Source organism: Lactuca sativa, chromosome 6 (genome assembly GCF_002870075.4).
Source record: "Lactuca sativa cultivar Salinas chromosome 6, Lsat_Salinas_v11, whole genome shotgun sequence".
NCBI lineage: Eukaryota > Viridiplantae > Streptophyta > Magnoliopsida > Asterales > Asteraceae > Lactuca > Lactuca sativa.
The window spans coordinates 57,760,715-57,783,085 of NC_056628.2; the positions used below are offsets into that span (position 1 = coordinate 57,760,715).

The 22,371-nt window shown below is 39.0% G+C and overlaps 1 protein-coding gene across 1 annotated transcript; it reads left to right on the forward strand.

Moving 5' to 3' along the window:
- The first annotated feature begins 11,299 nt into the window (after positions 1–11,299).
- On the forward strand, positions 11,300–12,802 carry LOC111905442 (uncharacterized). The gene has a single exon (XM_023901138.1). The coding sequence runs from the start codon at positions 11,300–11,302 to the stop codon at positions 12,800–12,802; it is 1,503 nt and encodes a 500-aa protein (XP_023756906.1).
- The last annotated feature ends 9,569 nt before the right edge of the window (positions 12,803–22,371 follow it).

Below are 22,371 nucleotides of genomic sequence, written 5' to 3' on the forward strand. Positions count from 1 at the left end.
CATGTGATACATAGTATATATGAACAACACAAAACGAGTTTTCTAAGAACTCCGTCTTTGCACAAAAGGATCTTCAGGTACCTATCTAACACGGACCTGAGAATACAAGCGGTTTGAAAATCAGCATAAAGCTGGTGAGTTCATAAGCGGTTAGTTTTTCTGAAAATGTACGAGTTCCATTGTTTTCCTGAAAAAGTGGTTATCCAAGAAAATCCCATATTTTCTTATGTAAAGTTAGTTTCTAAATTCGAAAAGTAAAGTAAATGATGTACAATAAAAACATGATTGTTCTTGTGAATTGTAGTTCAGTTATTTAACTTGTTACACTTTTCTAGTTTCGTACTACGGTTACTCAGGAAGAACCCCATGTTCTCCTGACTGTGTATGTGTGAACTATTACCAATTCTGATTATGCTCAGTGTCCTCCCCAGGAAAACCCCATGTTTTCCTGAATGTGTGTGTAGGTGTGCCTGTCATCCTTGAACGTACATTAGTTTTATTACGTACATAAAACTAATAAATACTCGAAAAGTGTTAATAATCCTAATTGTGAGTCCTTAACAATACTCAGACTAGATACGACTCGGACCAGGGCCAGCATCCTTTTTATGACTTTCGTCACCCATGAACCTTTCGGTTCAGCTATAGCTAGCAGCCAGGTGTGGGATTGTCAATCCCGTATAGATCTATACACTCAAGCCACGCTCTCCTACGTTCGGAGATTCTGGTTACAGGATTAGTCCTCCACTATCTCGTGCCAAGGAAGTGTTACGAGGATGTGTCTCCAATCTTTAAGATTACTCTTTACTTTTCGACTAGGAAAGTAGTATTTACGACTAGTTATGTTCTAACGAACCTGTCCTTTACACTCGAGCCTAGGTGTTTTATTAAGAACATTACACTCGAGCCTAGGTGTTATCTAATGATGACTGTCCTTTACACTCGATCCTAGGTGTATTATTAAGGACGTTACAAATGATATATATGTGTTATCTTATGGTGATTGTCCTTTACACTCGATCCTAGGTGTATTATTAAGGACATTACAATTGGTTTGTGTATTATGATGGTATTTATCTATCACACTCGAGCCTAGGTGTATTGTTAAGGACCTACATATGTTTTATGTTTTCTGATGGTGTCTGTCTTTTACACTCGAACCTTAGTGTTTTATTACAGGCATTACAATGGTTTATGTATTCTATCAGTTTAAATGTGAACAATCGAATATATGATATACAATACATCAATGTATAATAAGAATTGAAAATCGGGTTAAAACAAATAACTCTGCAAGTTAAAACAGTTTGTTAAAAGGTTTTCAATTCTTAAAAATGAACAATTATGAAACCATTTAACTGAAATCATGTGTTTAAGTACAAGATATTCTTGTACTTTTGCTTGTATTCCCCCCCCCCCCCCTGAAAACCTTGAAAAAGGGTAGGGGTATGAACTCACCGGACGCAGAAATGTGTCGATTTCGGATGCTAAGAGTCGAATCGAGGCCTGATAACACGCGAGGTTCCTATGTAACATGAAATGGCATACAAATATATCTAATTAGATTCACAAACTCTAATTAGATATGAAGTCACACCCCAACGAACGAAAACACCTAAAAACGGGTGTTTGGAGTGACCCGGGTGACATCTACGGACGGGAATTGAAGCGAGGGACTTGGGATTTGAGTTTACTCCCCAAGAGTAAACTTCCTAATGAGTTTTCAGCCTCTAAACACATAACCACATGAGTTCACGGCCGTGAACTCATGTCCGGGTGTTTTATGGTGCTTAATGGGTCATAAATGGCCAATGTCACTTGGGAATGCTTGGACTAATTTTTCCTAAGGCTTGGAATTAATTTAAAACATCAAATAACACACTTAAGGGAGTTTACGGCCTTGGCATGGAGCCTATGGCCGTAAACTCTCATACTCCCTTGAATAAGTGTTTTTAATGTCCCAAAGTTAATCACATGTGATTCCTAAAATCCTTACAAGCCTTGAAATGAATTTAGGGCACCAAATGACCTACAATTAGGAGTTTACGGCCTTGGAGCACATGCTATGGCCGTAAACTCTCAAATGAAGGGTTTTGTTATGTTTAAGGTCCCTAAACTATTTTTGGTTGGTTCTATGATTTATTCCAAGGCTTTTGGTGGTGTTGGATGGCTTTCTAACACCTTGACAATGAGTTTACACCCATGATTGAGGAGTCTACGGCCCAAGCACATGCCTTGTCCGTAAACTCATACAAACCCCTCAAAATTCATGTCTAAGGTGTTCTAGGTCCATTACCAATATTCTAAAAGTCATATCTAAGTCTTGTTTGTGTCTTGGAAGGGTTTAAGGGCTTAAAAACCCTTTAAATATGTGTTTACGGCCTAGGCACCTTCCAGGTCCATAAACTCATATACAAGGCTCTAAATCATGAATAAATCTCGAATTTGAAGGTCCAACATGATGCAAAATGAGTATAGGAAGGTACCTTGAAGATTTGAGACCTTAAACTCTAGATTTGGACCTTTAAATCTAGTTTGAGGAGAGAGGTTGGAGTGATAGTTGTAGAATGAAGCAAAAGCTTCAAAATGAAGACTTGGATCACTTTAAATAGTGTCCAAGTTCGGAACACGGTAGAATTCTACCCGATACCGGCGTTAGACGGGGCTTTTGGTCGCACCCAGCCAATTTGCCGTAACCCGATATGGTTGATTCTAGAAATGTTCCGATCATTAATATGAGACGTTAGAATGAGTTCTAAGGGTATTAAGACTCTCATTAATTCATAAAATAAAATCCACATTAATGACTTAATAGAATGTCGGAATCGGAAACGAAATCGGAAACGGCGATTGGATGATCAAAACTAGTCGCGAGAAGGGTTACATTTAGGGATATGAATTTCAGGTTATTACATTATCCCCCGTTAGAGGGAATTTCGTCCCGAAATTCAAAGATTCGAACACAGATCACGAAGTGAAAAGAGATATGAGGATGAATCTACTGCTTCGGGTCTTCAAGCTCCTAAGTGGAATCGGGTCTCCGCTTGACATTCCAGCGAACCCTCACTGTCAGGATGTGGCTTTGTTACGCATGGTTAACCTCTCAGTCTACGATCTCAATTGATTCATACACAAAGGTTCAGATTTTCATTGGTTTTGATCTCCTCAAAGGAATTACTAGGGTTTCGTCAGGCCGGCAAGCCTTACGAATAAAGATGCGGAATACCAGATGGTTGCTACTGAGTCCTGAAGATAGCTCGGAGAGGGCTATGGAATCGATTCCTAACAAAGATCTCGAAGGGTCTAAGGTTCCACAAGTTAAGTTTTCCACACTTCCCAAGGCATACTATGTCTTTCCAGGATAAGACCTCCAACAAGTGGGTACACTTTCACATGGCAGAGTAACTAAGGGTCCGATGGTTCTAAGGGAAACTTCTACGCGAGTCTACGATCATAGCCGACGGGACCCAAGAATCGACAGGTTTCCATGGGTGTTCCCGGTGTCGACTAATTCTTTGTTGCCTTAGCTTTTGGAAAGGTTTACGAGTATAACTGCTTTGCTTATCTACATGACCAAGAAAATGGTTCGACCGAAGGGGGCCACTACTACCTCGTAGTGATCGTTTCATGCCCTGATTGCTGACTTGCACACATCGTGCTTACTAATGTTTGGCTACGAGGAAATTCCCGGGATTAGGTCAATGCGAGACTGGACTACACGTTCGGAAAGAATTCTCAAGAATTCTTCAGAAACAGCATCGGGAAAGGATTGTAGACTTCTCGTTTCTTGATGATCACTCGGACGAGAGATACATGGGAAGACTTTTTAAGCTTTGATGTACGAAGATCATGAGGGTCGGGTCGGATGGAAGTTAGAACGAACGGCTTTCTCGAATCCAGGAATGACAGCATGAATGAGGCTCGGTCATTACATGCTAAGGGTGACATCAAAGTATTTCATAAAAAGTTTGCCAATAGGTAGAATGGAAAAAGAATAATCGCTCGGATTGAGAATACAATCTATGGATACGACACGAGCGTTCTCGTTCTCACGTAATAACCATCTCGAAGATATACATTTTCGGTTACTCGCAAACGACGGGGTTAGAAAATGTTCAAATGGATGGTTAACGAATTTCTTTCGATGCTAGAATCGAAAAGAATCACAGGCATATAAATTTAACGAGGGGAAATATACCTGTGGCAACGGTGGGATCGGTGGCTATCTCCTCTTGTCCTATCGCTAGAACTCTTCCGGTGTTGCCAGGTGTTACAGCCTTGGGACAGTTTCGTTTGAGATGCCCCACTTCTCCACAACCATAGCAGGCCCGACCAATGTCCGCTCCGGAAGTTTGACTTGTTGATTGAGTTGGTGTTTTACAGTTTTTCGCCATGTGACCCTTTATGCCACATTTATTGCAAATTACCTCGATACATGGACCGGAAGGAAAATGATGATAGTTGCACTTGTCACAACTAGGAAGGGTTCCAGTATACCTACTGGTAGGTTTTCGAGTTGAGGATCCAACAACAGAAACAATCGCAGCAGCATGAACTGCCACCGTTTGCTGTCTCCTCGAAGACTTGTGCGATGTCTGACTTTTCTCTTTCTTCCCAAGTTTTCTTTTCTCCCCACTCCTCACTATCGGCTCAGGAGTGGTAGCTGCCTCCTCAAGGTCTTCACTATGATCGATTAGGATTTGAGCTAGGCGTTTGGCGCTGTCGTATGTATCCAGCCTCGCAGCTATGACGTTCCTTTAGTAGGCTGGGTCAGCCCCCAGATGAATCTCTCTATCTTCTTACTCTCCGGGGTAACCATTCCCGGGCAGAGTAATGCCAAGTCGTCGAACCTGGAAGTGTAAGCGGTGATATCGGAACCTTTCATCTTCAGGTTCCAAAGTTCGTGTTCTAATTTCTGCATTTTGCCCCGATGGCGGTACTCAACCAGCAGAAGTTCCTTCATGGCTTCCCACCCCATGGCGTTGGCTACAGGTAAGGTTAGGGATTTGACTGTCCATTCCACCAAATCAAGGCTTTGTCGATAAAGGTGCAGGCGGCAAACTTCACCTTGTCTGAATCTGAACACGCGCAAATTTCAAAGATGGATTCGATCTTCTCGAACCATCGGGTGAGGGAAATGACACCTCCAGTGCCATCAAAGCACGTGGGTTTGGCGTTCATGAAATCCTTATAAGAACCCTCTTTCCGGCATTCCTGACTGTTTTCTTGGTTTTGGGTTTGGGTACCACCTCTCGAACCACCGGAACCGTCAGAGTTCCGTTGAGACATGGCAGCTGCTACCGCGGCTGTAACAGCTGCTTGGAATACTACTGGATCAATTTGGGGAAGAGGTGGTGGCGGAGGGTTGTTGGTCTTGGAGTTGGGTCTCTTTCTCAGAGGCATCTTGATCTAATAAGATCAAGGAAGAGAGGATGATAAATCCTCTGAATTGAATCAAGAGATATGACAGATCTATGCTGAATAAGCGATAAAGCAGGATAGAGTTATCAAGACAAGAAAATTATCGCTAAGAGAATGATCAAAGAACAATGTATGAACGAGGATTTCTACCAAGGATTGGCTTGAGAAATACTCCCATAGTATTTCATGATTCGCTACGACACTGGCTCGATGTTTGTGGTATTAGGGTAGGTTTTAGGCATGCCGCATACCACAGTCACTCCCAAGCACATGTTGGCCGTGTCTCGAATGAATATAGTTGGCCAGGCTATATTGATCCTAGACACGACTACATAACTGCCCAGGTTTAACCGCAGCGTACAACACCCATTTACTTATGTTATGTTCTACTTGTAGTTACGGATCTCGACGATTCGGTATACTTATATACTTTTGAAAATACTTATATTTTGAAGGATACTTTTAATTCAGAGCACTTAGGCCCCTTAATGTTTATAGTTTTATACCATGTAAGGTTTGGTATACTTCATTCACTATAAACAAGGGCTCTGATACCAATCTGTCACATCCCAAAAACCGAAGGCGGAAACATTTTCGGGGTTGACTCCACGTTGAGTATCAAATCCAATGTACATAGTAAGTAAAGTAAACAACCATTACATTACATATAGAAAAGTTTTACATTTGTTTCAAAAGAAAAAGTTATACATGTGATACATAGTATATATGAACAACACAAAACGAGTCTTCTAAGAACTCCGTCTTTGCACAAAAGGATCTTCAGGTACCTATCTAACACGGACCTGAGAATACAAGCGGTTTGAAAATCAGCATAAAGCTGGTGAGTTCATAAGCGGTTAGTTTTTCTGAAAATGTACGAGTTCCATTTAACTGAAATCATGTGTTTAAGTACAAGATATTCTTGTACTTTTGCTTGTATTCCCACCCTGAAAACATTGAAAAACCGTTGAAAAAGGGTAGGGGTATGAACTCACTGGATGCGGAAATATGTCGATTTCGGATGCTAAGCGTTGAATCGAGGCCTGATAACACGCGAGGTTCCTATGTAACATGAAATGGCATGCAAATATATCTAGTTAGATGCACAAACTCTAATTAGATATGAAGTCACACCCCAACGAACGAAAACACCTCAAAATGGGTGTTTGGAGTGACCCGGGTGACATCTACGGACGGGAATTGAAGCGAGGGACTTGGGATTTGAGTTTACTCCCCAAGAGTAAACTTCTGTAACATCCAAAATTTCAAAACAATTAAAACTTTTCAAAATCACCCATTTTATTAACGTTGTTACAAAAAGGTTTTCAATACATTATTAAACAGAGTAATTTCCCAGGTTCATATCATAAAACACCAACGCGAGGAACGGTACGATCATGCCTTTGCCTTGCCACAGACTCTTGAGAACCTGAAACATAAAACCACAACTGTAAGCCCGAAAGCTTAGTGAGATACCCCCAGAATACCAACCACATATACGCCTTTCCAGGCCCTGACCTTCCGGTCCATGTGTCTCAGGGGACTTCCGTCCCTGCTGGGTAAACCTTCCGGTCCTACCCATGCCGACCTTCCGGTCCATCACACAACATAATCGCCTTCCGGCCCATAACATATAATGCATATATAACATAACAAACAATCATATAGCAGTTCATAGACAACAATCGATCAACAGATCACATATCATCGCATTACTCTAACAAGATACCGGTCTAGCCGGTCACTATCATAACATTACCCTATGAATCAGTCAACGTACTAAATGCATACATACGCCTTTCCAGGCCATGACCTTCCGGTCCACATAGTAATGCCTTCCGGCCTGTAACATATAATGACAACTACCCGGATTTCCATCCGGTAAAAAGGGTCGGCCTTGGTGCCATAAACCCTAACGATATAGTGAGGATAACTCACCTCAAAACTGCCGACTGAACAGATAGCTCAAGCTGCTCCGATCACTGATACGATCTCCACCTCTGGACAGCCACCAATACACTGAACTCAAACAGTAATCAACAATTACCAAAATACCCCTGGAACCACTGGTCAACCCTTGGTCAAAGACAAGGTCAAAGTCAACCCCTGACTGACCCTACTCGCCGAGTCAACCCTATGACTCGCCGAGTCCCCATACTCAGAACTTCACTCAATCCGCGATCTAACTCGCCGAGTATCCCCCTTGACTCGACGAGTTCCTCCTGGAAGAATCGCGGGGCCACCCCGACTCAACTCGCCGAGTCTGAAGAACAACTCGACGAGTCCCAGTTATTCTTCAAGCTACTCGCCGAGTCTGTTCATCGGACTCGGCGAGTCCATGCCATGCAACCGCTCAAACTGCTTCCTAAGGTCAGAACTGCTCCGACCATTCATAGGTCTGGCCTTCCTAGACTGGTCCATCATGTAAGGTCCTCATTTTGGTGCTCATGATACACCCCAAGACTTATAATTTACATATTGACCTAAGGCATAAGGATTCCAATCCAAAACCTTCATCAATTCCCGAAATGCACAGGCATGGGACATTCTGGACCTCCAAAGGTCCCAATACAGGGTTACAATCGTTTGGGGGACTAGGGTAACATTCAATCTAGCCACAAAAGGGTTCCATAAACCCTAATTCTCTAAACACATCACCATAGCAGAGTATACTCGAATTCTTACCTGGATGATGTACTCTCTGAGCCCCCAATCCTCAGAACGTGACTCCCTTGCTGTTCCTTTAGCCAAGCCCTTCTCTTCCTTGCACAACCACTCCTTCAAAATCACCAATGGCCTTTAACCTTGCTCCAGATGCACACAATCGATTTAGGGTTCCTCTCAGAAGGCTAAAATGAACAATGGCGGCCAATAAGTCCCTTTTATATGTCCCAATCCTGAACGGTTAGGGTTTTCGCTAAACAGCGCCGACTCGCCGAGTCCATATCCGGACTCGTCGAGTCCAGTCGCGAACCCGCGACCAGATCTGCGATCCTACTCGGCGAGTCTGAGCTCCAACTCGTCGAGTCCCCTCTTAAAACACCCAAAATCATAATTATAGCAATATCTGGAATTCCGGGCTGTTACAACTTCCTAATGAGTTTTCAGCCTCTAAACACATAACGACATGAGTTCATGGCCGTGAACTCATGTCTGGGTGTTTTATGGTGCTAAATGGGTCATAAATGGCCAATATCACTTGGGAATGCTTGGAATAATTTTTCCTAAGGCTTGGAATTAATTTAAAACATCAAATAACACACTTAAGGGAGTTTACGGCCTTGGCATGGAGCCTATGGCCATAAACTCTCATACTCCCTTGAATAAGTGTTTTTAATGTCCCAAAGTTAATCACATGTGATTCCTAAAATCCTTACAAGCCTTGAAATGAATTTAGGGCACCAAATGACCTACAATTAGGAGTTTACAGCCTTGGAGCACATGTTATGGTCGTAAACTCTCAAATGAAGGGTTTTGTTATGTTTAAGGTCCCTAAACTATTTTTGGTTGGTTCTATGATTTATTCCAAGGCTTTTGGTGGTGTTGGATGGCTTTCTAACACCTTGAAAATGAGTTTACACCCATGATTGAGGAGTCTACGGCCCAAGCACATGCCTTGTCCGTAAACTCATACGAACCCCTCAAATGTCATGTCTAAGGTGTTCTAGGTCCATTACCAATATTCTAAAAGTCATATCTAAGTCTTGTTTGTGTCTTGGAAGGGTTTAAGGGCTTAAAAACCCTTTAAATATGTGTTTACGGCCTAGGCACCTTCCAGGGCCATAAACTCATATACAAGGCTCTAAATCATGAATAAATCTCGAATTTGAAGGTCCAATATGATGCAAAATGAGTATAGGAAGGTACCTTGAAGATTTGAGACCTTAAACTCTAGATTTGGACCTTTAAATCTAGTTTGAGGAGAGAGGTTGGAGTGATAGTTGTAGAATGAAGCAAAAGCTTCAAAATGAAGACTTGGATCACTTTAAATAGTGTCCAAGTTCGGGACACGGTAGAATTCTACCTGATACCGGCGTTAGACGGGGCTTTTGGTCGCACCCGGCCAATTTGCCGTAACCCGGTATGGTTGATTCTAGAAATGTTCCGATCATTAATATGAGACGTTAGAATGAGTTCTAAGGGTATTAAGACTCTCATTAAGTCATAAAATAAAATCCACATTATTGACTTAATAGAATGTCGGAATCGGAAACGGCGATTGGATGATCGGAACTAGTCGCGAGAAGGGTTACATTTAGGGATATGAATTTCGGGTTGTTACAGTAGTAAACTATTTGCTCAAAAGAAATAATCGTCTCTACAAACTAATTTTTGAATAAAATATCTGCACCCGACACTTGGCGTGGGTAAACGGCTAGTGTGTATGTGTGTGTGTGTGTGTGTGTGTATATATATATATATATATATATATATATATATATATATATATATATATATATATATTCAATGCATGTATTCCTATAAGAAGAGGCAGCATGCATTTGTTCTATGTTAATTTGTTTTACTAAAAAGAACGTGCTCACACTTGTATCAAGGTTGAGCTGTGTACGGCGGATCCAGAACACAAAAACTAAGACGGTTCCATTATACATACAAAGTATTTAACAATATAAATTTCTGAAATTTAGAGTATTGTAAAAGTGGGATTTTGTGGAGGGTTTATTAGTAATATATGGGATGGGATCCACTTCCGAGTGGAGGCCATGCACACACTTCTAAATGTTCAGAGTAATCAGAGTCATAGGATTAGGAAGTGATCCTTCAGTCCACTGAGCAGTGAAGGAAGCGATATGTGGCTTACATGCTTTAAGGAAAGTAATTGGCAGTTTCTTCCCTATCTTCCATCACATCCTTAACTTCTTTGACCCGTTGATTGTATGTATGATGAAAATTTCATGGGTGTGATCAAGCGATAGATCATCAAAAACATGGAAGTTTCATTCTTATTTAAAGACATTCATAGATTTGGAAGAAACATGCCTGCATTCTAATTCATTCTCAAGCCAAACCTTCTGCATTTCCTTAATTACACCCCCTTCATTTCCCTTGGAGGAACATAATCATGAATCCCAACGTCCTAAATGATTATGATCAATTCGACCTGCTTAAGAGATCTTGCAACAATATTGACCCAGAATACCTCTCTCGGTTGTGGAAGTTAGTATACAACTCAAATCAGCAAAACCTGTACAGCAAACCTATGCCGTGGATTGGGATCTATGTCGCCTTAGCATCTCTGTTTTGCATCCTTGCAATGGTGGCTGATTTATTCCATGGTCTGAAGAACAGAAAGCTCTGGTTTCCGTGTAAATATTTCACTGTGAATGCTGCTTCTCTCACTGTGATAGCTGTTGCAATGAAGCTGCCCATGGATCTAAGTAATCTAATGCCAGGTACTGTAGACCAGTCTGCAAAGATTGGAAGCACGTGCTTTATGTGCACCATGCTGGCTAATCTATTGCCTTCTCTAGCAACCATGAACAGCAAGGAACTTGTCTCAAACATCATAGCTTTAGCTGTTCTTGTAATCACCTTGGCTGTGAATGTTTGCATTCAAATATACACCGGAATTTTCTTCTACAGTTCATATGATGCTCAGTACCATGATCCTGAGTACTTTTATCCTGAAATAGGGTTCTTTGAGAGAGCTATTGTTTTCGCCATCTGTGTGGTTCCGATGCTCATGTTGCTGATAATATATGCATGTTCATCTTTAGCAATTCTAAAGTCCAAAGAGATTCTAGAATCTAAATACCAAGCAGCTCATCAAAAAGCTCTAAAGGATCACGAGCTGCAACAACCAGGAAGAGTATTAACTGTTGAGAAGCTAAAGTAGCATGTCAGCAACTATTGGATCATGGCAGGAACTGGAAGCCCCCAATTCATGTCAGCTTGCTCTGCTACCACCTCTGCTACAGGGGTAATATGCGCTTTAAACACTGGCTTCTTTACTTTGCTTGTGATTATTAATATCCGATATCTAGGGAAGCTTGAGTCGGATTATAAGTGGTCAGTGTTAGTGATTTTCATAATACAGTTTGTCGGAGGCATATTGGGTACAATTGCCCCACTTGCCAGATGTTTCGCAGCCTTAAGCTTCAAGTTGTCACTAAAATGGATTTGGAAGCACGTCAAGGTCTCTAAAGTAGAGAGCTTTTGGACACAGAAGTTGTATGATTGGAAAAAGAGTAGCATACCATTCCCATCCAGTAGCCGCAAATGCAAGATCGTCATCCAGCTTTTGAAAATCCTAAGTCTCAGCATTTGTATTGGATTTCAGAAGACAGTCGTGGTGGCATGCAAGATGATAGCAGTGATTCCAATTTTCTTTGTGATATGTTTCTTGTATTGTCTCCGTTGTTGGAAGTGGTTAAAGGGCATGTTTAGTACCTCAAGTGTTGTACTAGGACAAAATCCTGCCCAGCAAGGAAAAAACAAGGATCTAAGAGGGTATGTTTTGCAACTTGAAGACGACATAGAGTTTGCTGATAGAACATTGAAAGGAATGTTAAAATCGGTAAACCGTTTGATCCAAAAGGCTGAAAAACAACAACCCAACAATCTTATGAAGCTTCTTGCGGAATCTAGAGGCTTTGAAGGGGTTGAAAAGTTTGAAAGTCATCGTGTCCCTCCTTTAGTTTCAGAAGAATATATCAATTGTTGGAGTTTGCCATTGGTTACTCTAACATCCATCATCATGTCTCTTCCTAACATCCAAAAGAACAAAGTCGATTGCTTGGTGAGTGGTGTGAGTGAAGGTCTTGTATATGTCAAACTTGTGGAAGAAACCCTCAACACTACTGATGATCATGTAAGAATTCAAAAGGCAGCTAAAACTTTGTGGGTAGAAGTTGAAGTATACCACAAATGGTTAGGAAACAAGCTTCCAATATCTAAGCCCAGAATGAATACACCAGAACATATTCTTCAATGGCTAAGGAATACAGCTAAGAACATGGTCATCAAGGTGGAAAGTATGGATATCAGAGGCCAAAACGATAATTCCAAATACAGTTCTATTTGTGCCAATTCAATGTATCGTATCACCGAAACAATCCTGCTCTCATACCACGAGAACATTGACGAGATTAGCCAAGAGGAACTATTTGCCATGTTATCATCAATGATTGCCGATATATTAGCTGCTTGTCTCACCAACTTGCCCCAAGTCATTACAATGAAATGCCACACAAGTGCCATAGAGAAAAGGGAGGCGAGTGTCCGAGCTGCTGCCCAACTTCTTGGTGAGACTACACAGATAATCAACAGCCTTCAAGATCGTGAACTTCCAAGTTTGAATCCAAAGGACTTGGCTTTTATTGATAAATGGCATTCTTACTTAAAGCACCCTTTTCCTTGACAAGCATTTATGTTCTGCAAGTAACCAACTGGTAAGTTCATAAAGATTTGTCATAAAATGTAGTCCTTAAATAAGACGTAGATTTTGTCGATGTTTATTTGCTTTCCTATGCTTGTTAGTGTATGAGCCTCCTTCCAAACAAGTTTTAAAATTTCCTATGCTTAAGAAGTAGATTTCCTATGTTTATTTGTCATTGGAACCCTTGCTCAAACAAATTTTAAAGCTGGTGTTATAAAATGTTGATAACTTATTGCACATAAAATTAAATTCATATACGTTTTTCTAATGGTCTTTTTTAACTCAACGTATAATATTAAGTAGATGTATTTGTTCGTTGACGATGGTTTGATGAAAACTTACACTACTAGGAACATGGGTTTTAGAGACGGACGAATCCGTCGCTATTCTGTCGCTAAATGTTGTTTGCGATGGATAAGCAACAGATTCCCTCCATAGGTAATTAAAACCTGGCTAATGACTCAGCGAGGGTTTTAGCGACGGATCGGTTTTTCCTTGCGACAAATGTAGCGACAGAATATCCGTCGCTAAATGTCACTCACTACATTTACTCAGGACATTGGCGACAAAATTTGTTAAAGTCATTCCGTCGCTGTTCTGTCGCAAATTTTCGTGATCAGTTTTTTTTTTCGGTAGCTAATCCCTTGCAAAATTCATATACTAATGTTTTTTTTTCAGTTGCTAATCCGTCGCAAACTTCAAACATAATTTTTTTTCTGTAGCTAATCCCTCGCAAAATTCATACATTAATTTTTTTTTTCTGTCACTGATCCATTGCAAACTTTAGACATGAACTTTTTTTCATAGCTAATCCCTCACAAAATTCATGCATTAGTTTTTTTTTTGTCACTGATCCGTCGCAAACATGTAATATCATTCTTTTTGTTATGATTCTAAAAGAAAAAAATACTACGATCATCAAATTATTACACAAAAAACATCAAATATTGACATAACCAAACATTACAATGCCAAAACTATCAAAGTTTACCAAAGTATCATTCAAAAAACATCCAAAACCAAAACTATCCACATAACATCAAACTCCCAACGGTTGAGAACATTTAACAACAAGAAATCCAAAGTATGCAAAAGCGGTGTTGCAAAAGGGGTACAAACAGGAAAAAAGTTTAACCTTCAAAATAAGCATCGGTAAATGTGTCACAACTAGCAAATTTAGGGTTGAGATCGTGATTCATGTACAAAAATTTCCTCTATGTAACCTTGCAATATCAAATTAGTGAAATTCAAACTACAACGTTATTTGAATACATACATGCATACATTAAGAATCGAATTGAAATAGTCGCATGCAAGCCTAAAACTTGATCCAATAACTAAGCCCAAACAATTTGGGCCTTCACCCAAGAATTCTCGGCCCAACACCCTATTGGACCAAAAACTCTTCCTTGGGCCTTAATTGGCCGAAAACTTTTCTTTGGGACTTGTTGGGCCGCTAACCCTTTTATTGGACCCAATTAACCACAAAAAGCCCATACATACTCCAAAACAAAAACCCTTCTATCTTCGGACTTTAATGGATCGAAAACCTCTTAATGGACCAAGCCAAAATCGAAAACCCATTTAAGAGCCCATGAAGGCCGAAAAGTCTATAGGGTTTCGGTTAGAGCATGAGTAAAAAAAAGGAAAAAGGAAAAAGAAATTGCAATTTGTGGTGACACCTCATCTTTACCCCACAAGTCTCAATGCTATTATCTAGCATACATCCATACCATGATCTATTAACCAACAAATATCTAAGCTACTTCCAATCAAGCTACAAAAAGCCAATCAATCCCTCCTTTAAAGGGAGAGATCAGTCGATCCCACACTCACACACACACACACAAAAATCATTTGCATCCCATTCTACTCTCCAAACTCCCTTTTTCTCTCAAGATTTCGTAAGCCACTTCAAGGGAGGATACATCTTTAAGAGGTCCTAGGAATTTTGGGTAAGATCCTTGTAAAACTCTCGTACTTATATACATGTTAGTGTTAAGATCATTCCATTTACAAACTCATTTCCGTGTGTATGATCCTCAGAGCACTTGAGATTTCAAGAATCTCTTCAAGCTACACAAGGCTAGGCTCAACAACTTCTTTCTTCTTCTCCCTACAACTCATAAAAAATACCAAGGTGAGCTTCATACCCCCATCTTTTCGTGTTTTTCATACTTTTCGGGGGGTGAATACAAGTTAAATCTCGTTTATCCTTTGAATAATTGAATGCGTCATAGGTATGGGTTGAAAATGGAACAAATTCTTGAATAAAAAGGTTCTTAACATGTGTTAAAATCATAAAGTAAATGTTGATAACATATTTGTGTTATAAAAGTTTTTCGGTCATGATTGTACACTAAAAAATGGTGAAAATATGGGTGTTGTGCCCAAACATGTTTAAGTCTTGGACACATGCATTTTTAACTCTTATATTTTACACAAATGTTGAATATAATAAATCGCAAGGTTATTATATGTGTTTTGTAAAAATCATGACATATTAGAGTCGAAACAAAATAGAATATTTTGTGTTACAAAACTTACAAACCAGTTGTGATGTGTTAAGCAAACCACAAAGCTTGATATTTAGCTAAAAATAGGTTTATTAGTAAAATAGTTGTAACTATGTGTCACTATTTTGATGGCCTAAAACCTAAGATATTATGCTATTTTCACATCATATGGTACAATTAAACATGTTCACTAAGGATTATTTGTAAAAAGTATTATAAATAATTTAATCAAAATGGTATACAAAACAGAATTTATGACAGAAAATTTGTGTGTCATAACCTGCCTATCATAAAGTTTTTTGTTGGTGATTTGTTATCATCAATGTTATTTAAGTGTAATGAGATTACTTTGTTGACTAAAAATGATCTTGATAAATATTAAACAAGCAAGGAAGGTGTGGAGTACACACTTGTTTAAGTTTGATTAAGTATTAAAATATACTGTCATTTAGGGGAGAAGCCCTTGAATGAACGAGGGTCCAGCACCCCTGGGAGCAGGGTACAAGGGGCGGCAGCCCCTGGCTGTTAATCCTTATAAAAAAAACCCGGATTTATAACAGTTTTGACTGTTGAGAAAAACTATTATATGATAGTTTTGACAGTTTTTCAGACAAGGAAGGTTTATAACCAATTTTAGTCGGTTACTCACAAAATTACACCATCTCATTCTCTCTTTCTTTCTCTTTGATTTTATCTGAGTCTTATCCAATTGAGGATTTGAGAGTACCACCCAAATACTTCGATTTGAAAGTGATTATCACGATTCTCAGATTTCCAAGTGCCACTAAACCATATTTCTAACACTTTTAAAGCATGCGTAGTAAGTTGTATGTCATAAAAGCTATAAAACATGTGTCATAAACTTCAGTCATAAATTTACACTATAAATGTCATTTTCATTATTCAATAACGGGAGTCAAAGTTCGCGTAAATCCGTTAAAGCTCTAGTGAGACACTGTCTTCACCGTACCTACCTAGCACACACCATAAGTCATGTGTTATAACGAGAGTCTCCTGAAGGGAGAGCGAGACTGTTGTGTATAGATCTATACAGGATTGACAACCCCACACCTCAGCTGTTCGCTACAATTAGACCGTCAAATCTAGGGTGACAAAAGTCTACCAATTCCGACAACTGAAGAACGTCGTTCGGGCATAACAATCATATCAAGCATGGTTATAAGAACTCACTTAGGGATTAACAAAACTATCTTGGTTTACGGGAAGCTTACACTTCACCGGTTTTATTAAAATATAAAACTGCATATCATTTTTCAGTATACCGTCACTTAGACTTCTGGTCTTAGGGTTTTAGACTACAGTTTACTTATAAGAAAATATTGGATTTTCTAGGAACATACGCTTTACATTTACAAACAAAGAAAACAAAGGACATGCATGCATATATTCATAGTTTTGGAACGAGACCTACAAACTATTTTCATAGAAAATATCGGATTTCCTGTAAGTACTACGAGAACTATTCTAAAAAAGTACAAAACCATTTTATACAAAAATGTTTATGAACTCACCAACTTTTTAGTTGACGCTTTTCCAAATGACTTGTATTCTCAGGGAACCATTAACAGGTAATCAACTCTTCAATGAGATCAAGTGGTGCAACCTTATGAAAATTTACTTTTTGTCACTTTTGTGTAACTGATGAACAAGTACAATATGTAAACTATGTAAGTATTTATTCTCAATGTATGTCGCTTGGAATGCTAAGTTTCATTTATATTTGACTATTATGATACTATACAATGACGTCATCCACCCCCGGACGTTTCTGCCGTCCTGGTTCAGGGGTGTGACAGATCGGTATCAGAGCATTGTTTATACTGAACTAGTATATCAAACCATACAAGATATACACCTATAAATACAATAGAACGAAAACACTCTAACTAAAAATATACTTTTTATTACTAAATATAAGTATTTTATAAAAGTATACATACATGCATACATACTAGGAACAGTGTCATAATAAGTACATTATAAAAGTCGCAGGATGAGTTGAACACTACGGGTAGGCCTCAGGATATGTAATTAGACCTTGAATAAATATAGTCTGATCAAGTATATTTATCCGAGGTGTAATTAGCACATGCTGGGAAATAGTCGTAATAAACGACGAGTCTACACTTACCAACGCTAAGTTACTTGGAATCAAGGACAACATTTAAAATACTATAGGAGTATTTTAGGATAACATAGGACCATACACTTAAATCCTCTTCGTATTTCTCACACCTTTATTCTCATACAGACAACATGGCTAAATTTCACCACGAAGACCCCCAATACCCTGCCGTAGTAGCCAACGGATGAATTGAAGAGGAGCCAGAAAAGGTTCATGAGGAGAAACCAGAAGTGGGTTCTGAAGAATACCAAGAGATGGATTGTGAGGGGGAGGTTTCTGATGAAGATTCAGACAAGGATGAGGGTGTTGGAAAGATCCTTAGCGGGCCTTACCCTAACAGGAGCGGGTAAGAGACCCTTTTCATCTCTTTCCTCCTATGTACGTAAACATCCAATAGAAGTTCTCTTGGGATGGACATACCTATTAAGAAAATATTGATCATGCAAGGGTAAGCTTCGTTGCTAACATTCACCATGTCCAGAATGCATCTCCACAAGGGGCAATCCAACAACATGCATGGTTTAGAGGAGAACAGGATCACCATTCGGGAGCAATGTCGAGTCAGCAATTAGGATACGAGGACCTTACAAACCATCTACACTCCTTAGAAGAGGAAGTGGTTATCATGAGACAACAGATCGTTGCAGCTGAGGCTAGAGCAACCTTAGCAGAACAGAGAGTGGAAGAGGCCACTCGTGAAATGAGTGAAATGGTTGGGCACCTTGTTCGCCATTTTGGCATATGATAGACTAGTGTAGCAGAGTGAGTTAGTGACCATACTACTCCCACTATGTGTAACGCCCGTAGATCCGGGCTAGTCAATTTAGAGGCAATAAGGGTCAAAAACGACTTTTCGACAAAAGATTATTTAGAATAAATAATCTTAACCAAGTTGTATAATATGTCACAAGGTTTCAGCACATATAAAGAACGCCAAAATCCTAGTTATAACGAAGAAGTTATGGCCCGTCGAAGTTTTTCGGCAAAACCGGTACGGCACCGAGAGGCGTAAAAAGTGAATTTACGATAGAAGACTTTTTAGCCTTAGTAGTCTAAACCAAAGTCATAGAGTATGTTAAAATGAGAAAATCCATAAAAAGAACGCCCAAATCTGACTTCGTATGAGGAAGTTATGATTTTTCAAAGTTTCGACTTAGTAGTGTACAGCCTGAAACTCAAATTTTCGTTCGAGCGGTTTTTGACATACGCGACATAAATGAGAGTTAAAGATCTCATTTATAGGAGCCCAATGGTAAAAAGATAGACGAAAACGGAGTCCGTATGAAGGAGTTACGAATTCTTCGCGGTCAATTAACAGTCTAAACGCCTCCTACTGTTAAATTTAATATCGGTCGAGAATTAGCCAACGGAGTCTAGACGAAAGTTGTAGATCTTGATTTTACCTACGTGTGGATATAAAGAACATCGAAAATGGAGCTCGTATGCGAGAGTTATGAGTTTTCTAAGTTTGAAGGCTGATACGCGATAGGGGGTGACGTGGCACCACCAGAATTGGACACGTGGCACCACCAGAAGGTTGCCACATGCACCAACTCGATGAGTAGGTCCTCCTACTCAGCGAGTAGGTCAGTCAGCACCCCTATGAATAGAGGTGTCGGGCATTCACTTCTCTCCACACCTCTCCAACATTCTTTCTCTCTCTATACTTTCTCTCTTTAGCCCCCCTTAAGCCCCTAAAGCCTAGGGTAACACCCCTAGCACCCGAAGGAATCCCCGAGGCTCCCAGAGTCCTGAGAAAAGAGCCTTTCGGCTCAAGAACGCTGCTCCAGCGAAGCCCAGTTTTCAAGAAAACCCGCTGTAAGTGAGCTATGCCTACCCTATCTTTAGTATAGCTTATGTTTTAATATAGTAACGTTATTAGGAACTTATAATAAGTATTTGGGCTATTATTATGAGTTATATTGAGTGTTATTTAACGCTTATATAATAATAATAATAGCTAGACTATTAATTTGTCTCGGTTAACGTCAGACTAAACCCTAGTCATATTAATACTAGGTTTTGTCGAGGAAATCGTTTTAAGAGTAACGAGGTGCTGTCTGAGTGACGAGTCACCACCTTCCCAAGTGAGTGCATAGTTACTTTCATCTTACACATAGATATGAAGTATTTTATATAAACTACGTGCTATGTGTGCATATTATCTGAATACTTGTTGTCTATGTTGGATGAACGTTTTATACATGTTTTAAATGATTTAAACTGTATACATATTTTATATATACGAATATGTTAGGTATGACATGGGTAGATGAATGATGAGAGATAAAAGATGATGTGAGTAAACATAGGCAGCTATAGACTTAGTGCCTAATAAATAACCTCGGCAGCTATGGACTTAGTGCCTACTGGACAAACACTGGTAGCTATGGATTTAGTACCTGTTAGGAATTGGTAGCTATGGACTTAGTACGTATTAGTTAAACACTGGTAGCTATGGACTTAGTATCTATTAGGAATTGGTAGCTATGGACTTAGTACCTATTAGTTAAACACTGGTAGCAATGGACTTAGTACCAGTTAGGAATTGGTAGCTATGGACTTAGTGATGGGTTTTTGGTCATAAGACATCCTATGTGCTCATACAAACCCTAATGCTTGGATCTAGGTTTCTCTATTGTACATGCTTTGAATCCAAGACTGTAAACCCTAATTCTAGCATATGGAAATCGATATTAACATATAATTAGGTTTATGATATTACCTTGATTGTTATGTAGCAATAACAATCCCAATTCCTCCTTGAATTGAATTTAGAAGGCTTAGAGTCACAAGTGTCACTCCTCTAATGGCTTACAAACACCAAGAGCAAATAGAGAATGTATAAGGAGAGAGGAGAGGTATAAGAATTCGTCTCTAGGACCTCTTGGGAACAACTACACGAAATCCTAAGGCCTTAGGGGTCTCTATATAGGGTTGGGATTAGGGTTTCAGTCCTTATCCTTATCTAGTTACTTGCTCATCAAACAACCATAAGATAAGCCTTGAAAACCCATATATCTTGGATCTTGGACGATTTTAAGGATATCCTTATCCTTGAATTCGTCCATCCTTTAACAAGGATAACCATTACCCTATTTTGCAACTATCACATAATTACAATTCAGCCCCTCTAGTTTAATTAATTACACTTGATCACAAAATTAATTCTTAATTAATTATTAACCAATATTAATTAAACAAATATGATTTCTCCTTTAATATATTATTCTTATAACATATTAATAAATCATAATAACCTCTCTCTTTTTACTTATTTCTCCAATCAAGTTGCTTTGGTGAAGGCAACCCAAAAGGACCATGCACCATCGGGTCAAGTACATACCAAAATAGTTATGGACTTAGACACTAATCCAACAGTCTCCCACTTGGATAAGTCTAACAACTATTATGCGTATGACTTCAGATCCTGATCTGCAATCGTAGCTTTCCAAAGCCACTGTCAACTCTGATCCTATCAGATACGCTTGTCCTTAGATAAGGGATTATATATTCCTCCATTCTAGATATCATATAAGATATGATTTCAAATCATTCTCTTTGTACTATATCTCGATTCCGATTTATGACGACTGACTAATTGAACAAATCAAATTAGCCCTAGCCCGGCCGAGCATTTACATTTGTCATCACAAAATCATCGAGGGGCCCAAAGATATCGCTTTTATCCTACTTTGGATAAAAGGAACGGATAAACTTTGATACAATGCTTGCTTGCACTCACTAACCAAATCACACACAACTATATATTTTATAACACCAAGTTACTAGTGCATTTACATATTATCAATGTGCAACCGATTCGCAAGATACAACTCACACATCTCGGTTTCAAGAATATAAGATGTTATCATCTCACTAATCACTCGTGATACAATTTCATGGAGTGATCCAAGTGAGCATGGGTTTAATCCAATGTTCAAATCATATTCATAAGCACTCATGAACGTTGCAACAAACATTTGCTTATGTCTAATGCTTTTTAGATAATCCACACACCAATTCACGACAGTCTTCATTCATATCTACTTCCAACATATGAATGACTATGACCCATTTGAATAATTCGATTATTCTTAATAAACTCAGTTATTCTGGAAGTCAAAACATGTAAAGTGAAACACAAGAATAATACTAATCCCATATGGCCTCAAACCTTTGAGTATAAATAAAAAACCTCTTATTTATCACCATATCGATTACTCATTATTTGTCGTTTCGGGTAATCAACTTCTTACTTGAATTATTACACTTGTCCCATGCTCCTAGCATGCACACAATGTATACTTATGGTTCTTACTTTGTGAAATAGATCACACTGAACACATTTCCAATCATTCTCATTTCAGAACTCCAAATCCATTTTTCATAAGTTTAAGAATATCAAATTCTTGCTACTTATAGAATATGCTAGATTCTAACATTTTATGCAATGATCCTTTCGTAATATCACTGCACCAAAGTCACAAAGACTATCGCCGATGATATTACAAAGTCTTCTATCGGAAATTGTTACAAGACAATTCCTTAGATATGATGTCTCTCACTCAAAGTACATTCCTTTGAACATCCTTTTGCATAAAAGTTTCTAATCTAGACATAGTTATTTCACTATTCAATTCCCCATATGGACACGTTTCCATATTTTCCATATGACAACTCATTCTTAATAGAATCTTATCTATTCGTAATGATGTCGACATGGTCCATCCAATACGGAAACATTTCCATATTTTCCAATACTATACTTCTAACTACTCACAAGCGACCAATCCTCGTCGAACTTTGGATTGTCCTTTGATAGTTGTTTAATTATTTTAGTCAAAACCGATTCTAGTCCTTTCTCCCCCTAAATGCGCTAGACATTT

What these genes read in the sequence shown, in the direction of transcription:
- LOC111905442 (XM_023901138.1), top strand. Translation starts at nt 11,300, where the DNA reads ATGGCAGGAACTGGAAGCCCCCAATTCATGTCAGCTTGCTCTGCTACC.